This window comes from Neomonachus schauinslandi, chromosome 3, assembly GCF_002201575.2.
Source record: "Neomonachus schauinslandi chromosome 3, ASM220157v2, whole genome shotgun sequence".
NCBI classification, from domain to species: domain Eukaryota; kingdom Metazoa; phylum Chordata; class Mammalia; order Carnivora; family Phocidae; genus Neomonachus; species Neomonachus schauinslandi.
Window position 1 is genome coordinate 53,828,436 of NC_058405.1, and position 17,779 is coordinate 53,846,214.

General features: G+C 37.6%; 2 protein-coding genes across 2 annotated transcripts; both read left to right on the forward strand.

The window, feature by feature from the left end:
• The first annotated feature begins 1,286 nt into the window (after positions 1–1,286).
• On the forward strand, positions 1,287–12,181 carry LOC123324322 (L-gulonolactone oxidase-like). Its single transcript, XM_044913592.1, is given in 2 exon segments — positions 1,287–1,417; positions 11,266–12,181. Coding segments are annotated over 2 exon segments (1,047 nt in total).
• A 3,201-nt stretch (positions 12,182–15,382) lies between these two features.
• LOC110587751 (ATP synthase membrane subunit K, mitochondrial-like) lies at positions 15,383–15,618 on the forward strand. Its single transcript, XM_044913178.1, has one exon. It carries the CDS (start codon positions 15,383–15,385, stop codon positions 15,557–15,559), a length of 177 nt encoding a protein of 58 aa, XP_044769113.1. The 3' UTR covers positions 15,560–15,618.
• Positions 15,619–17,779: the final 2,161 nt, after the last annotated feature.

Consider the following 17,779-nt stretch of genomic DNA (forward strand, 5'->3'; position numbering starts at 1 on the left):
TATTCTATTTTTAGTGCCTCAGCCCTAGAACCAGCCACTTTCTCCAAATATTCCTAGTTCCTTTTACCGGAGCATGATGTTTAGAAACCAGTGTTTGGGCACTGGTGTGCTAGCTGCTACTGGGGTAGCTCTGCCCCCAGGCCCTGTCAGCAGGAAGAGCTAGAGAACGTATGTAGGTATTCAAGCCCAGGTATACACACACAACCACAATTGTTCCTATACTTGCCCATCTGTATATATATATTAGGCTACACGTGAGTTCATATTTGACATGTCCAACCCTAATCCAGCACTAAGGGGTTCATTCCAGCCTTCCCTCCTTGCTTATCTGAAAATGCCCTGGCAGGGAGAAACCTGGCTCTCACCATCCATTTACCGTTGTTCAACTCCAGGATTTGAACATTCTTTTTTTTTTTTTTTTTTTAAAGATTTTATTTATTTATTTGAGAGAGAGAGAATGAGAGACAGAGAGCACGAGAGGGAAGAGGGTCAGAGGGAGAAGCAGACTCCCTGCCGAGCAGGGAGCCCAATGCGGGACTCGATCCCGGAACTCCAGGATCATGACCTGAGCCGAAGGCAGTCGCTTAACCAGCTGAGCCACCCAGGTGCCCCGAACATTCTTTTTTTTTTAATTATGTTATGTTAATCACCATACATTACATCATTAGTTTTGGATGTAGTGTTCCATGATTCATCGTTTGCGTGTAACACCCAGTGCTCCATGCAGTACGTGCCCTCCTTAATACCCATCACGGGGCTAACCCATCCTCACACCCTCCTCCCCTGTAGAACCCTCAGTTTATTTCTCAGAGTCCATAGTCTCTCATGTGAACCTTCTTTTGAAAACAGATTTCCACTACTTTAAAAGAAGAAGAAAAAGCCTGAAAATAAACATTGTAAGAGAAGGTCATTAGGTTATTTTATGTATAAAAGTACCATAACTATATTTGTATTTTTAGAAACACTATCCTGAGATGAGTGAGAGATGGCTCAAAGAGGGCTGAGCCGTGAGGCAAGGATGCTGTGATTCTCCGCACGGGAGGGTAAGGACCTGCCATAGCTACGGGAATACAGAAGAAGGAATCAATCTGAGAGAGATTTTAGAAGATTAATGCATAGAAGTGATTAGATGTGGAAAGTGAGAGAGAGAAGTCAGAGATGAATGTGGATTAAATAATGCGGTACACAGTGTGCTTTTATCTGAGTTAGAAAAGACACTGGGAAGAAAGGGTTTGGGAAGGAAATAACTACGTCTAGGGCCTTTTAAGTGGAATATCCATGTGGACATGCTTCAGAGGCTTCCTGGAATGAGGTTCGGATTTCAAGAGAGTTGTCTAAGCTGTAGAAGTGAATTTCAGGGTCTTAAGCCCAAAAAGGAAGATGGAAAACCTTGGGACTGGATGAAAAGGCGAGGAATGTATGAAGAATAAAGAATAAAAGATCGGGGCAACAACCTATCCAACATGAATACTGACAGATACATGCTGAATTTTAATACAAAGCATAGAAAATGAAAAGGACTTTTGAATTAGATAGTATATAGTGCTACAGAAATATAACAGCATTATTTTTTTTTATCATCATCACTGTAATTGTTCTGTTTTCACCAAACCATTTCACGTTTCTTGTAGGCACACAGGAAGACTATAATCCCCACTAACCCTTGCATTTAGATGTAAACGTAACTAGTTCTAGCCAAAGGAATGTGGATTGGCACATGCAGCCAGAGCCCTGAAAATCTCCTGTGGGATCCTCTACTTCATTGTCTATCCCAATGTCTAGTTCATTGGTATTGGGTACAAGATAAAGTGAAATATTCAAGAATAAAAACTGTATGAGGCACTTAATGGATGAAAAAACTTTTGAAAAATTAAACATCCATTTATGATAAAACACTAACCAACTAGGAATGGAAAAGAACTTTTCCAATCTGATAAAAAGCATCTCTGAAAATCCTACAGCTAAAATCTTATTCAATTTTTAATATAATAAAAGGGTCCTCAGGAAATCAGGAGCAAGGCAAGGATGCCCAATCTCACCACTTCTGTCCAAGGAGATTTGAGCCACTACAATAAAGTAAGAAAAAGAAATAGAGGATAAACATTGGAAAGAAACAGAACTGTATCTATGTGCATAGTTTATATTTAAAAATCCTATGACATCTACCAAACAATAATTATAGCTAGTAAGTAAGTTTATAAAATCACAGGGCACAGTTTTATTTTTATACTGAGATACAATTCACATACCATATATTTCACCCTTTTTAAGTGTATAGTTCAATGGCTTTGGATATATTTACAAGATGGTGCAGCTATCGTCGTTGTCTAATTTCAGAATGTTTTCATCACCTGAAAAGGAAACCCATACCATCAGCGCTCACTCCGCATTCCCCCAAGTCCCCAAGTCCCACTAGGCTACTTCCTGCCTCCATGCAGTTGCCTAGTCTGAACATTCCACATAAACGGAATTAGGCAATATGCGGTCTTTTGTGTCTGACTTCTTTCCCTTGGCAATCTGTTTACAAGGTTCATCCACATTGTAGCATTTATCTGTATCTCATTCCCTTTTTTGGCTGAATAATATTCCATTGTGTGTATATGCCACATTTTGTTTATCCATTCATTAGCTGTTTGGGTTTTCTACACTTTCGGCTATTAGGAATAATATTGCTATGAACATTTGTGTATGAGTTTTTGTGTGAACATATATATATATTTTAAGATTTTATTTATGTATTTGTGAGAGAGAGAGCACGGGAGAGAGAGAGAGTGAGAGTACAAGGAGGGGGAGCGGCAGGCAGAGAGAGAAGCAGGCTCCCTACTAAGCAAGGAGCTAGATGTGGGACTTGATCCCAGGACCCCGGGATCATGACCTGAGCTGAAGGCAGACGCTTAACCGACTGAGCCACCCAGGCATCCCGGTGTGAGCATATATTTTCAGTTCTCTTGGGTCTATACCTGAGAGTAGAACTGCAAGGTCAAATGGTAATTCTATGAATAACTTTTTGAGGAAATGCCAAACTCTGTTCCAAAGTGGTTGCAGCATTTTACATTCCCACCAAAATGAATAATGGTTCCAAATCTCTCCCTCCTCACTAACACTTAGTATCATCTGTCTTTTTTATTTTAGTAATCCAAGTGGGTATGAAGTGGTGTTTTATTGTGGTTTTCATTTGTGTTTTCCTAATTACTAATGATGTTGAGCATCTTTTCATGTGCTTATTTGCCATTTTTATATCTTTGGAGAAAAGTCTATTCAACAATTTTCCCCATTTTTAAGTTGAATTATTTGTCTTTTTATTGTTGAGCTGTAAGAATTTTTTATATGTTCTAGATACTAGACGTTTACCATCCATAGAGTTTGCAAATATTTTCTCCCATCTTGCAGGTTTTCTTTTCACTTTCTTGATAGTGTCCTTTGAAGCACAAACGTTTTTAATTTTAATGAAGACCAATTTATCTTTTTCTTTTGCTATTCATGCTTCTGATGTTATATCTAAGAAACTACTGCCTAAACCAAGGTCATGGAGGTTTATACTTATGTTTCCTCATAAAAGTTTTATGGTTTTAACTTTTCCACTTAAATCTTCGATTCATTTTGAGTTAATTTTTGTGTATGGGGTGAGTAACAGTCCAAATCACTGTTTTGAATGTGAAAATCTAGTTGTCCCAGCACTATTTGTTGAAAAGACTATTATTCCCCCATTGAATTGTCTTGGCATCATTCCTCTAAGTCAACTGACCATAGATATATGGGTTTATTTCTGAACTCTCAATTCTATTCCATTGATCCATCTGTCTATCCAATCTGCTGGTACCATATAGTCTTGATTACTGTAGTTTTGTAGTAAGCTTTAAAATCTGGAGTGAGTGCTCCAACACTATTCTTTTGCAAGATTGTTTCAGTTATTCGGAATCTCCTGTATTTCATAGAAAGTTTAGAATCACCTTGTAAATTTCTTTTAAAAACCCAGCTGAGACTAGGGACTGCTTTAAATTTGTAGATAAAGTTGGGGAGAATAGGATTATATTATTATCTATAAAAATATAGATTATTATCTATATAATATAGATTATATTTTGCATTATATTCATACATTCATAGATTGCCATCTTAACAACATAAGTCTTCAAGAACATGTGGTGTCTATTTATTTAGGTCATCTTTTTTTCCGACAATGCTTTTTTAGTGTTCACTGTCCAGGTATTAGGTTTCTTTTGTTATGTTTATTCCTAAGCATTTTGTTATTTTTGATGCTATTTTAAATGGAATTGTTTTAATTTCATTTTTAGATTGCTCATTGCTGGTATATAGAAATATATCTGGTTTTAATATACTGATCTATCCTGCAGCCCTACTGCACTCATTGATTAGCCCCAGTAGTTCTGTGTGTGTGTGAATTCCTTAGGATTTTGTCTATATAAGACTGTGCCATTTGTATACAGAGTTCGTTTTATTTGTCCCTTTCCAATCCAGATGCCCTTTATTTCTTTTCTTCTTGCCTAACTGCCTTGGCTAAAACCCCCAGTATATTATTGAATAGAAGTGGCAAGAGCAGATATCCTTGTCTTGTTCCTCATCTTTGGTGGGAAACTTTTTCAATCGTTCACCAGTAAGTATGATGTTAGCTGTGGGTTTTTCATAGATCTCCTTTATCAGGTTGAGAAAGTTTCTTTATTTTTCTAGTTTGTTGAATAGTTTTATCATGAAAGGTATTTGGTCAAATGCTCTTTCTGGGTCTACTGAGATGATCTCATCGTTTTTGCCCTTTTTTCTATTAATATGGTATCTCACAGTGATTAACTTTTGAATGTTTTACTAGCCTTACATTCCTGAGATAAATCCCACTTGGCCATGGTGTATGAGTCTCTTCACATATTGTTTTATTCCTAAAGAATATCTGTCTGGGGGTGCCTGGGTGGCTCAGTCGGTTAAGCAGCTGCCTTCGGCTCAGGTCATGATTCTGGGGTCCTGGGTTCGAGCCCCATGTCCGGCTCCCTGCTCAGCAGAGAGCCTGCTTCTCCCTCTCCCTCTGCCTGCCTCTCTGCCTACTTGTGGTCTCTCTCTATCTCTCTGTCAAATAATAATAAAAAAAAGAATATCTGTCTGTAGCTTTCTTATATTTGCTTTATTTTGGTATCAGGATAATACTACAATTATAGTTTTATATATTAGCAGTAAGCAATTAGGAGATAAAAAATTGAAATTTCACCTAAAATATTAAAAATACTTAAAGTTCTTAATAATATGAACCAAGAAGCATATAACAATTTTACACTAAAAACTACCAAATATTGCTGAGAAATATTAAAAAAGACCTATATAAATGGAGAAAGAATGTATGCTTATGGATTGGAAGGTTCATTATTGATGATACTCAATTCTTCCCAAATTGAGGCTTAGATTCAACATATTCCCAATCAGAACCCCACTAAGCTGATTATTTTTTAGAAACTGGCAAGCTAATTCTAAAATGTATATAAAATTTCATAAAAACTAGGATATCTATACCAATACTGTAAAAGAAGAACGAAGATGGAAGGCTCACACCATCTGCTTTGAAGACTTAACTATAAAGCTATGGTAAACAATACAGTGTGGTACTAGCATAAAAAGCAACAAAATCAATGGAACAGAATAGAAAGCTCAGAAATAGATGCACACTTATATGGTCTCTTGATTTCTTTTTTTTTTTTTTAAAGATTTTATTTATTTATTTGAGAGAGAGAATGAGATAGAGAGAGCATGAGAGGGGGGAGGGTCAGAGGGAGCAGCAGACTCCCTGCTGAGCAGGGAGCCCGATGCGGGACTCGATCCCGGGACTCCAGGATCATGACCTGAGCCGAAGGCAGTCGCTTAACCAACTGAGCCACCCAGGCACCCTGGTCTCTTGATTTCTGAGAATAGCATCAAGGCATTCATTCCATTAGGGAAAGGAAAAGTCTTTTCAACAAACGGGGCTAGAAGAATTTAATATCTTATAATATAGAAAATAATAAACCCAACCCGGACCTCACATAATACACAAAAGTTAATTCAATATGGATCATAAATCTAAACATAAAAGCTAAAACTATAAAGTTCTTTAAGGAAGCCATAGATTTTTTTTTTTTTTTGCCTTGGGGATAAAGTTATTTTAGGATACAAGAAAACAATATCCATGAGAGAAAAACACCAATAAATTACATCTCTCAAAATTAAAACTTCTGCTCACCAGAAGACATCACTTAAGAGAATGAATAGGCAAGCCATAGAGTGGAATTGTTAAGAAATGGTTACAAAGTTTGTATCTGATTTTATATATAGTAAACCTCAAAAATAAAAGTACAAACAACCCAATATAGAGATGGGAAAATAATTTAATGGACATTTTATGAAGGAAGATATATGAATGCCCAGTAAACACATAAGGTTTCCAGATATGAATCATTAAGAAAAATACATATTAGATAACAAGGAAATACCACTAAAAACCGATCAGAGTGGCTAAAATTTAAAAGACTGACAACACCAAATGTTGGGAATGTAGAACAACTACAACTATCATATACTGTTTGTAGGGATGTAAAATGGTGCAACTGCTTTGGACAAAGACCTGGAAATTCCTTGTAAAATTGAATATATACATACGATGACTTAAATTCCACTCTTTGATATTGACCTAATAGAAATGAAAGCCTATGTTTACCAAAAGACTTGTTCAGGAATGCTCATAATAACTTCATTTATAAGAGTCAAACCCGCAAAGAGCAAAGGTGTCCATCCATAGAAGAATGGATCAACGAACTGTGGTATACTTATAGAATACAATTTCAGTCCACAGAAAATAGAAATGCACTGCAAAGGAAACAGTCAACAAAACCAAAAGACAACCTATAGAATGGGAGAAGATTTTAGCAAATGTTTTATCAGATAAATGTTAGTATCCAAAATCTATAAAGAACTTATCAAACTCAACACCCAAAGAATAATCCAGTCAAGAAATGAGCAGAAGACATGAACAGACATTTCTGCAAAGAAGACATCCAAATGGCCAAGAGACACATGAAAAAATGCTCAACATCACTCGGCATCAGGGAAATACAAATCAAAATGACAATGAGATACCACCTCACACCAGTCAGAATGGCTAAAATTAACAAGTTAGGAAACGACAGATGTTGGCGAGGATGCAGAGAAAGGGGAACCCTCCTACACTGTTGGTGGGAATGCAAGCTGGTGCAGCCACTCTGGAAAACAGTATGGAGGTTCCTCGAAAAGTTGAAAATAGAGCTACCCTATGACCCAGAAATTGCACTACTGGGTATTTATCCCAAAGATACAGATGTAGTGATCTGAATGGGCACTTGCACCCCAATGTTTATAGCAGCAATGTCCGCAATAGCCAAACTATGGAAAGAGCCCAGATGTCCACCAACAGATGAACTGATAAAGATGTGGTATATATATATACAACGGTTATTACTCAGCCATCAAAAAAATGAAATCCTGCCATTTGCAACAATGTGGATGGAACTAGAGGATATTATGCTACGTGAAATAAGTCAATCAGAGAAAGATAATTATCATACGGTTTCACTCATATGTGGAATTTAAGAAACAAAACAGAGAAGCCTATATAGGGGAAGGAAGGGAAAAATAAAACAAGATGTAATCACAGAGGGAGACAAACCATAAGAGACTCTTAACCATAGGAAAAAAACCTGAGGGTTGCTGGAGGGGAGGGGAGTGGGGAATGGGGTAACTGGGTGATGGGCATTAAGGAGGGCACGTGATGTAATATACTATAATGTAATAAAACATACTCACCACAGAAGAGTATGTGGTGTACGATTCTGTTTACACGAAGTTCTAGAACAGAAGTGATTTACTCTGGGTGGTTGAAGAGGGCTGGGGATTTGCTGGGAAGGGGTATGAGGGAATTTTCTGATTTGAGCACATTTGTCAGAACTCACAGAAATGTACACTTAAGATCTGTGTATTTTATGTAAATACATATTTTGCCTAAAAAAAGAATTATAAAAAAAATCACAAAGTATGAATTCTAGTAATGATACATAAACCAAAATATTTGGGGAAACGGCAGTGATGTCTATAACTTACTTATTAAAATGTATCCAAAAAGAAGATGGATTCGTGGATGGCTAGAGGGGTGGAATGACAGTGGTGGGTATATGGGTGTTCACTGTACATTTCTTTCAACCTTTCTGTATGGTTAAACATTTTCATAACAAAATGATGTAAAAGAAAAAATTCTTAAAAATGGAGTCTTTCACAATAAATAATGAGTTAAAAAAAATCAAAAGAAAAAAGAAAGTAATCCCAGCTCTGTAAGATACTAGCCATGTGAATTTGGCAAACTATTTAAATAGTCTAAATCTAAATTTCTTTATTTATGAAATGTAATGTGACAAATAATACCTTCTATATAGGATTGTTAAAGGAATGTACTTGCTCATATATGTAAAAAACAGTTCCTGGGATAAATAAGCACTGAGTAAATGTTTTATCTACTATTTTTAGTGAGCATAGAGTGCCTGTGGCCATAAACTCACAAAAATAAAATGTCTCAAAAACAGAAGAGGAGGACAATGTTTGCACATTTCACGAAAGCAATTGTTATGCTTGTTGCACAGATAAAGTCAGATTCACTGTGGTTTTCTCCTATGCATGAATGTCATTTATTAGGACCTCAAAGTGAATGAGCTAGTAGAAAGGAAATACTATATTTTTGAAAACCCATAAAGCGTATTTTTAGAAATGGTATTTCCTTGACTTTAAATTCCAGGAAAATGCTAACACACGGCATGAAGCATGCTGGGCCCAGAAAAGCAAGCCTGCCAGATGCCACAGCAATAAATAGAGTGAGTCCTTGGAGAGGAAGCATAAAGTGAGAACATGTAGCATTATGTCTCCCAAACCCTTCCCATCTGGTATTTAGCCCACTGAAGTCATGGGGTTTTTGGAAATTCACCCTTGTAGGCCACTTTTAATTAATTTTCTTATTTATTTGCTCAACAAACACTTAAATCACAGCCTACTTTCGGCACAGTTCTATGCATTGCCCTACAGGATCTAACCAAAATGATTACCTTACCTGGGTAAGGTAATCTTAGGAAAAAAAAGTTCTAAGTGCAGTAAAAGAAGAGAATAGTACCATTTACACCCCACCACCTCTTTTTTCAAGATTCACTTTAAAAATACAATTTTAGCATTTTTAATCAATAGATGAAGCAACTGCATGTTTTCCTAAGTTACAGAAATTCTCAGACAGGAAAGAAGGCAGCAGAATTTATGTGGGTTATAGCCTACTTTGCTGAGAAGTGTGTAAGTAAAAATACGTTTTTATAAATGATATTTTCTATTGTGCTTATAAACATCATTTTTATAAATGGATATTGTAAATGCAAGTGGAATTTCTTCATGTGATATCTTTTACTAAATTGAAATGTAGTAATGTTTCTAGTAAGAAAACTGACCTCTAGAATGTTGAAAATTTTTCATCTTATTTTGACTGCTGTTTGGGGGGTTGTCAAATATAAATACTTATGATAATTCCAAGAAACTGTGATTAATGGATTTTTACCCAGGATTTTAAAATAACAAAAGAAATTCTTTTAAATGAAAGGAAAAGTACATTCCATTCCCTCAACTCATCTGTATTTTGGGATTATACTTTCTCTGCTAAAATTTAGGATGGAATTTCTAACAGTGATGGCATTGTTCAGTAAATAGCACTCCTTTGTGTGTATGAAACATTTCAAATGAATGGAAATGATCTCAGACTTTCTAATCTGGAAAACTTTCACCTATAGTATTTGTTCAAATGTTGTCCATATTTTCAGGGAAACATTTAGAAAAATGTCTTTCTCATAAAAATATGTCATTCCCTTGTGTCTATTTAAAAAGGAACTCCCTCTCCTACCTCCAGTGCGGGGGCACACACACACAAACCCAACGCTATCAAGAGAAGCTAAAGATAAAATTAAAGAGACACTGGCTGCACGCCAAATTCTCGGATAATAGGGAAGAGGAAGCTGGTTAGCAATCACCTCTACCAGCTCTTATATTTTCCTCCCACTTATCTGTCCTGGGCTGGGGGGCTGGGATGTCCATACTCTATGACCTCTTTCTTGAGTGGAGGCACAAGCTGTGAGTCAGGTGTCCTGTGCTTTAATATCTTATTATTCTTCCCCTTGAGTGAAACCTTACTGTTGAGGGGAAATAAAATGTTATATGTAAATGAAAATAGTCACTTGGAAATCATCTTTCTAGGTTTCATCACCAATACACCTGTAATTTTAAAACACCCTTTTAATTTAAATAGTAATAAATTTGTCAGACAACTATATTAGGAGATCTATACTCAAAGTTTACCACTGACTTTAGGTTAATCTACTGTTTTCTAAGTTAGTACACATTGCTGGGGCACCTGGGTGGCTCAGTTGGTTAAACACCGACCTTCCGCTTAGGTCAAGATCTTGGGGTCTTGGGATCGAGCCCCACAGTGAGCTCCCCACTCAGCAGGCAGCCTGCTTCTCCCTCTCCCTCTGCCAGCCCCCGTTCATACTCTCTCTCTCTCTCTCAAATAAATAAATAAAATCTTAAAAAAATTAATATACATTGCTCAGAATGGTAAAAGGCCAAACTTTTGTAATTCCTCCCAGTGTGGATCATCTTATTAGGAGGAAGTTAGGGATTCAAGAAGCAGAATGGAGAGGGTTTTTGTTGTTGTTGAGATTTTTACTACTGTATTTACTTGAGAGGATATAACTATCCTTGGGATTAAACATCACGTAATTCCAACAAGTGTGTTCTCTCTGGTTCACCCAGATTAGGGAGATTTCCCCATGTTAATTTTGTCTCTTTCACAAGCATCCTTGAAATTCTTTGTCCTTCCTTAATTATTTATGTCTGTATCTCAAGTAGTAAGAGCACACTTGAAATTTACAATTTTTCTAGGTTCCTAATACTCATTAGTTTTGTTTTCTGCCTAGACTTGTTAAACTAATTTTATCTTCAACACTTTCAGGAATAATGCATTACTTATCTTTACATGTTGCATAGTTGTTTCTATACCGAGGAATCCAAATTTAGGTTTCAATTCACTCAAAATGAACTTGCTGATCCTCTAATCTGAATCAAAACCCAGACTGATTATTTACTCTTTTCCATTCCATTTCAAATGTTAACAGATACTTTCTCAAATTATATTTGAAAAACTTACAATCCAACATCATGACCAATTGTCTTTCTGCCAAGCCATTCTTTTCTTGTGGCGCTGACCCTGCTGACGGCCAACGGGACCATTCTTGAGTGCTCCGAGTCCAGCAACTCAGAGGTGTTCCAGGCAGCGCGGGTGCACCTGGTCTGCCTGGGAGTGATTCTCACCGTCACCCTGCAGTGTGTGCCCCAGTTCCACTTGCAGGAGATCTCCTCCCCCTCAACCCTGGAAGAGGTTCTTAACAACCTGGACAGCCACCTGAAGAAATCTGAATATTTTTGCTTCCTGTGGTTCCCGCACAGTGAGAACGTCAGCATCATCTACCAGGACCACACCAACAAGCCCCCCTCCTCTTCCGCCAACTGGTTTTGGGACTATGCCATCGGATTCTATTTCCTGGAGTTCTTGCTCTGGATCAGCTCCTTCCTGCCGATCCTGCTGGGCTGGATCAATCACTGCTTCTTCTGGCTCCTGTTCACCAGGAAGAAGGAGAGCAGCAAGCTCAGCTACAAGATCTTCAGCTACAAGTGCCACTTCAAGCAGCATGTCCAGGACTGGGCCATCCCCAGAGAGAAGACCAAGGAGAGCTTGCTGGAACTGAAGGCCACGCTGGAGGCCCACCCCAAGATGGTGGCCCACTACCCCATGGAGGTCCGCTTCACCCGCGGGGATGACATCCTGCTGAGCCCCTGTTTCCAGAGGGACAGCTGCTACATGAACATCATCATGTACGGGCCCTATGGCAAGGACGTGCCCCGGATGGAGTACTGGCTGACCTACGAGACCATCATGAGGAAGGTCGGGGGCAGGCCCCACTGAGCCAAGGCCCACAACTGCACTCAGAAGGACTTTGAGAAAATGTACCCAGCCTTTTCGAAGTTCTGTGCCATCCAAGAGAAGCTGGACCCCACCAGGATGTTCCTGAATACGTATCTGGAGAAGGTGTTCTACTGAAGTAGAAATGAGCCCACCCCATCTCATCCCTCAGGCCCACCTTCAGTGAGGCTGAAGGCTCAACATCCCACGGGCCTGGAGGGGAGCAGACCTCTCTCTGCAGGCCTTTTGCTGCTGCCCCCACAGCTGCACCAACCCCCAGCCATGAGCTTGGATCTGCGCAGGGCTCCCCATTTTCCTAATTTCCGTATCCTCACAACAACCCCACGCAAAGAGCACCCAAGTCTCCATGGACATCATTTACATGTGGCAGTCCTTTTTCCTGAACCTACAATCACCACATTCTGTTTTCCCAGAAAATAGAGAAACCCCAAAATGTTATGTTTGTTTAGGAGGTTGGGGATTCGGTCATTCATGGGTTCCACCTGCCAGCTAGGGGTCTGTGACTCCCGGGCCCCTAATAACATGTGTTTGGGCACCATTGTTGTGTGTACTGGGCTCTACCTCCTTACACCCTTGAGGGTTTCCCAAGTGCTCTGGGGCTGCCCTCTTCCAGTTTCTGTCTGTCCACCTGACTTCCCATCGCCTGACCTTCAAACATGTCTATTTCAGGGGATGTGTGGGGAGTGGGCCTACTCCTTGCCTTCTTTTAAATAAAGACCAAGGATTATTAAAAAAAAAAATTCTATGGACTCTGATATAAAAGAAAAGGAAAAGGAATATAAAGGGATGACAGCAGGCCTATTAGTACTGGACACATTTCCTCATTTTCTTCTGCAGCTCCATCTCGGCTGGTATCAGAAGCCTGCTGTCCCACTCCAGCCCCTGGGAGAATCACCCTGAAGAGGAAGGCAAGGAAGGCTACCGATCAGGTGACAACTGGAGCGGAGTCCCTGTGCAACACCTTGGTGGCAGATGGATGGACAGAGCAGGTATTTTATTTTCTAAAGTAAGATCTGCCGAGATGAAGAGTGTGTGATTTGTTGGAATTCCACCACACTTATTAACAAATATGCCAAGTGAGAACCTGGGGCCATCGGCAGATCTATCATTACACTGGGTACTGAATCACAATTTAATGTGAGAAGATAGCCCTAATGATCTCACATTGGGAATATTTGCACTACCAGAATAAGTTCCACTTAAAAACATGTGTGAGTTAAGATTGAAAGCATTTCCCTGCTGATTCCAGACATACAGCAAAGCCCAAATGTTGCGGTAAGGCCCAGCAAGCAGCTATAGGTAATGCGTGCCAGAATTCCTGACAGAAACTCTATTTTCTGAAGACTTATACCAGGTACAAAAGTCTGCTGAAAACTAAACTTGGCCCAAATCTTAGCTTAGTAGAACTCTATCAAATACAGAGAAAAATAAAGGGTGGGGGGGGGAAAACCCTACAGACTTGACTTTCAGAAAAGACCACAGCATTGCTTGCAAGGGAGACCAAAGGAACTTCTCAATACTTATTAATCTTTTTATATAGAAAATTACATTTGGCAAGTGGTAAGATAATTTACAGTATAATAATTTTCAGCATCTTGAAGGGAATAAATAATTAAAAAGAGTGAGAATTGAACCCAGGAAAGGTTCTGTCAATTCTAGAAATAATTGCTCTTACTCCTGAATTTTTCAAAGTTGCATTTTTTTTTTAGTGGTGTCAACTGGGTCAGCCCACAGTCATACACAAAAATATGACTGACCAAAAAAAAAAAAAAAAAGCTTTAATCCCTTAGAATAACAAAACAGAACCAAATATGAGAGTAGTCCAAACTCTAATACATACAGCTCTTACAATTTTAAGGGAGTAGACGCTTGGTTTGACAGCCCTAAATAATCTGGGAACCCTGAAACAGAGACTTTAATTCTAATAATTCTCAAAAATTAATGCTCTCAGTTAACTCTGATCTTTCATTTGTTTTTATACCTCAGTTTTCAATCACAGGAGGTCAAAATGTTGAAGCTAAGCATTCTAGTAGATGAAAGATGATTACTAGGAAGGCTAAAATACCTCCAAGTCAAATGACCACATAACCTCTACAAATATTTATTACTGTAACCTCTACAAATATTTATTACCTTGTTTATTCATTCAACCATTCAACAAAGATTTATTTAGCACGCGCTGGGCAAAACATTCACAGGATAACCCTAAATACTAAAACAGTACAAATATATATCCCTTTGAGGATTTTTGATAGTACCCCTTTTTTTGAGGGCAGCAGACACTAAACAAATATTTAACTTTAGATCTGGAAAGTTTTAACATTATATCTACCTTTTTAAAAATCACACATTTTTCTAATGTTGTTATAAAACCAAGAGATGAAAGGAAATGTTTGCTTGCTCCAATGAAAAAGAAAAGGCCTCCCAAACTAGGGGACCCCTGGGATGGTGGAGTGTGAAAAACTGTGCAAATAGACTTTAAAAACTTTCTCTCGTGGATGCCAGCTGAAGGTCAGAGTCTAAGGGTTGGAAGTAATTCCTTCTTCCTTCTTGCATTCTCTCCATCTTTGCTCTATTCCTTCTGTCTTTTCTCACAGTTTGGACACAATTATCTTTGAGTGAGACGGAACCAGCGAAGCCACATTAGAAAATGCCCGTCGGAAAAATCAGGAGGGAAGGATGAAGGCGCATCTAACAGTAACAACGGAACAAGGTAGAAAAGTTTGCTGACAAGAAGGAAGAAAAGGTTTTGTTGTAGAATTTAAAGAAGAAATATTTCTCAAGGGCCTATTCAGTGACAGGCAGGATGTAGCCACACCACGTAGGAAACCCCTATGTTCACTGTGAATGATAAAAAGATGAAAAAAAAAAAAAAAAGAAACCTGGTAAATGCTCTGTTGTGAGAAGGTAGATATACTTTATTTGGAAGACTACACAATAATTAACTACTAAGAATGAGCCGGATGTCCATATACTAACATAATTAAAAAAAAAAAAAATGTTGAGGAAAAATAAGTTGCAAAGGTACAAATTCAGTATGATCTCACCCATTTAAAAATAATACTCATATATATATATATATATATATATACAGATACACACTTACATTAGTTATGGATACATATCTATATGTCTACATCTATCCCTCCATAACCAGTATTTATAATATAACATAATATAAATGGAATAATACACAATAATTTTATTAGTGTTCATATTACTTCTGGGGATGGATGAATAAGAAGGATGGTGATTTTTTTTTAGCTTTAAAAAAAAGAGATCCAGGGCGGAATTGGTGCCTTCTGCAAGATTGAAATCATGGCAGGTCTAGAAACTGATGCTCAATTCCATTTCACTGGTATCAAAAAATATTTCAACTTTTATACTCTCACAGGTAGAATGAATTGTGTACTGGCCACACATGGAGGCACTGCTTTGATGATCTTATACTTCAAGTTAAGGTCTAAAAAAACACCAACTGCGAAAGCAACATAAACGAATTTTAACCTGCACCTCATCTGTTAAGTTCCCATGCCTGGAGAAGCTAATGTCAACTCATCATGTGATACTCAATTTGTACAATAAATTATGAACCTGGAAAAAAAAAAGAGATCTGAAACAAATATGATAATATAAATATATTAAAATATGGGGGTGGATATATAAGCTTTTTCATTTTCTGCAGGTTTAAACCACTTCATAATAAAAAATGTCTTTTAAAAATTGTGTGGTTTAAAAGAAAGATCTGTAGAAATTTGGGCAATTAGAATGAACTATTTATTCTTGTAAGTCCAATTTTCTTACTTTTGAGCCTAGAATATACAAGGCTGATTATTTTCCATCTTTAGCAAGAGGAACAATGGAGAGTTAATGTAGAAGAAAAGACTGTCCTTGATATGATAAGTCAGTGGCACTTTTGGCAAATGGATGGTAATTTCCAGATGGAAGTGAATTATCTGAACATAATTATATTGAATCCTCTAGCTTTAAAAGAGTGTTTCAATCATATACTATCCATGTAAGTCACTCTTTTCTTCCTTATGGGGTGTGAATGTGAGGTTTAAGGGATGGTTAATGGATGCCACATTTTCATTGCTGCTAAAAATATATAATTAGGGTCTGGATTTGGGAATAACAGTTTAAAGTATTGATTAGCTGTTCAAGACCACACTTGACTTTTTTTTTTTACCCCTCATGAAGACTTCCTGTTCTTTCAAAATTACCATTAAGCATTTTCCTAATGTAATTCCAAGGATCTCACTGAGTACTAAGGTACTTTAGCAGGAAGGAAACCTGTAAACATTTTATTAACTTTGGATCATTTGCAATTCTTGGAATTAATAGCGAAGAGCCAGAGGGTTTGTTTTTTTTTTTAAATCGTAATGGTAAATAAGCCTGAAACATTTCACTAGTGAGGCAAGAGTCACGAGATATATTGTTAAATATGAGGGGTAAAAATATATCACAGACACAAGTGGTATTACACAGTACACATTTTTCTGAAAAAATAGTCTCCATGCATGAGGATTAGATATATACCCACAATAAGAGGGCATATTGACCTATAATTTTCAATATTACATCCTTGTATTTTTTATTATATGCTATTTTTCAGCTAGTAGAGGAACATGGTCTCATAAAGTTAATATTTATTCTTCCATGTTTATAGAGCTAGTAGTGCATTTCAGGAAATGAGAAACTCTGAAAAGTCAAATAGAACTTGGTGTCTGGTGCACAAAAGAAGACAGAACAGGAAAATCACCATGTTTAAAAAATCTGGCTGAGGAACTCAGTCATAAAGCTTTCAATAATTAAATAACATAAGATAAGGGAAGCCTTTGATGCTATTATTTCTCTCTTCATACACGTAAGCCTTTTTAGATATATATAATAAATCTTCTCATGTAGGAATCCTCATTTTACTAGAAAACAGAGTCCTCTAGTCCAGTCCCTATTTTCAACTCTGTACTTACCATGTACATTTTGTAGAAGGTAAGGCAGATATTAAGTATAATCTATTATAACAACCAGATACTCCTACTTAGAATTGTATCTGTAAGTCATGAACACTTCTCATTTTGTTAATAAGTAACTTCTGTACTAGGGAATTAAATGATTTCTTATGTTAAAAAATTCATAGTGATTCATAGGATTTTGTTTTTCTATGGAAAGGTACCTATATTATGGTAAATGTCTCAAAAAATCAGAGCCTTTTTAAAAAAATGTTTTAGTGAGAGAGGGAGAGAGCTCTACATATTATGTATTACAATATATTTCTAGGATGTGCTTTTTTTTTAAGATTTTATTTATTTTAGAGAGAGAGAGCACACACGCATGCGTGAGTGAAGAGGGGGCAGAAAGAGCGGGAGAGAGAGAATCTTAAGCAGACTCCCTGCTGAGTGCGGCACCCAAAGAGGGGCTCGATTTCACTACCCTGAGATCTTGACCTGAGTTGAAATCAAGAGTCAGATGCTTAACCGACTGAGCCACCCAGGCGCCCCAAGAAATCAGAGCCTTAACAGACCATCTGTGGGAGAAATTTGCCAAAGCTCAAATGTTTTTACATTCTTTCAATTTACAACTTTCCTTGAGACCTTGGAAGGATCCAGAAAGATAAAAGTCATCAAGTCATTTCCCCATTCTCTGCTTGAAGCATGAAGTAGGAGCCATCAATAAGCAAGTGAGGGAGAAAGGAGAAATGTTGATGGAGGGTGG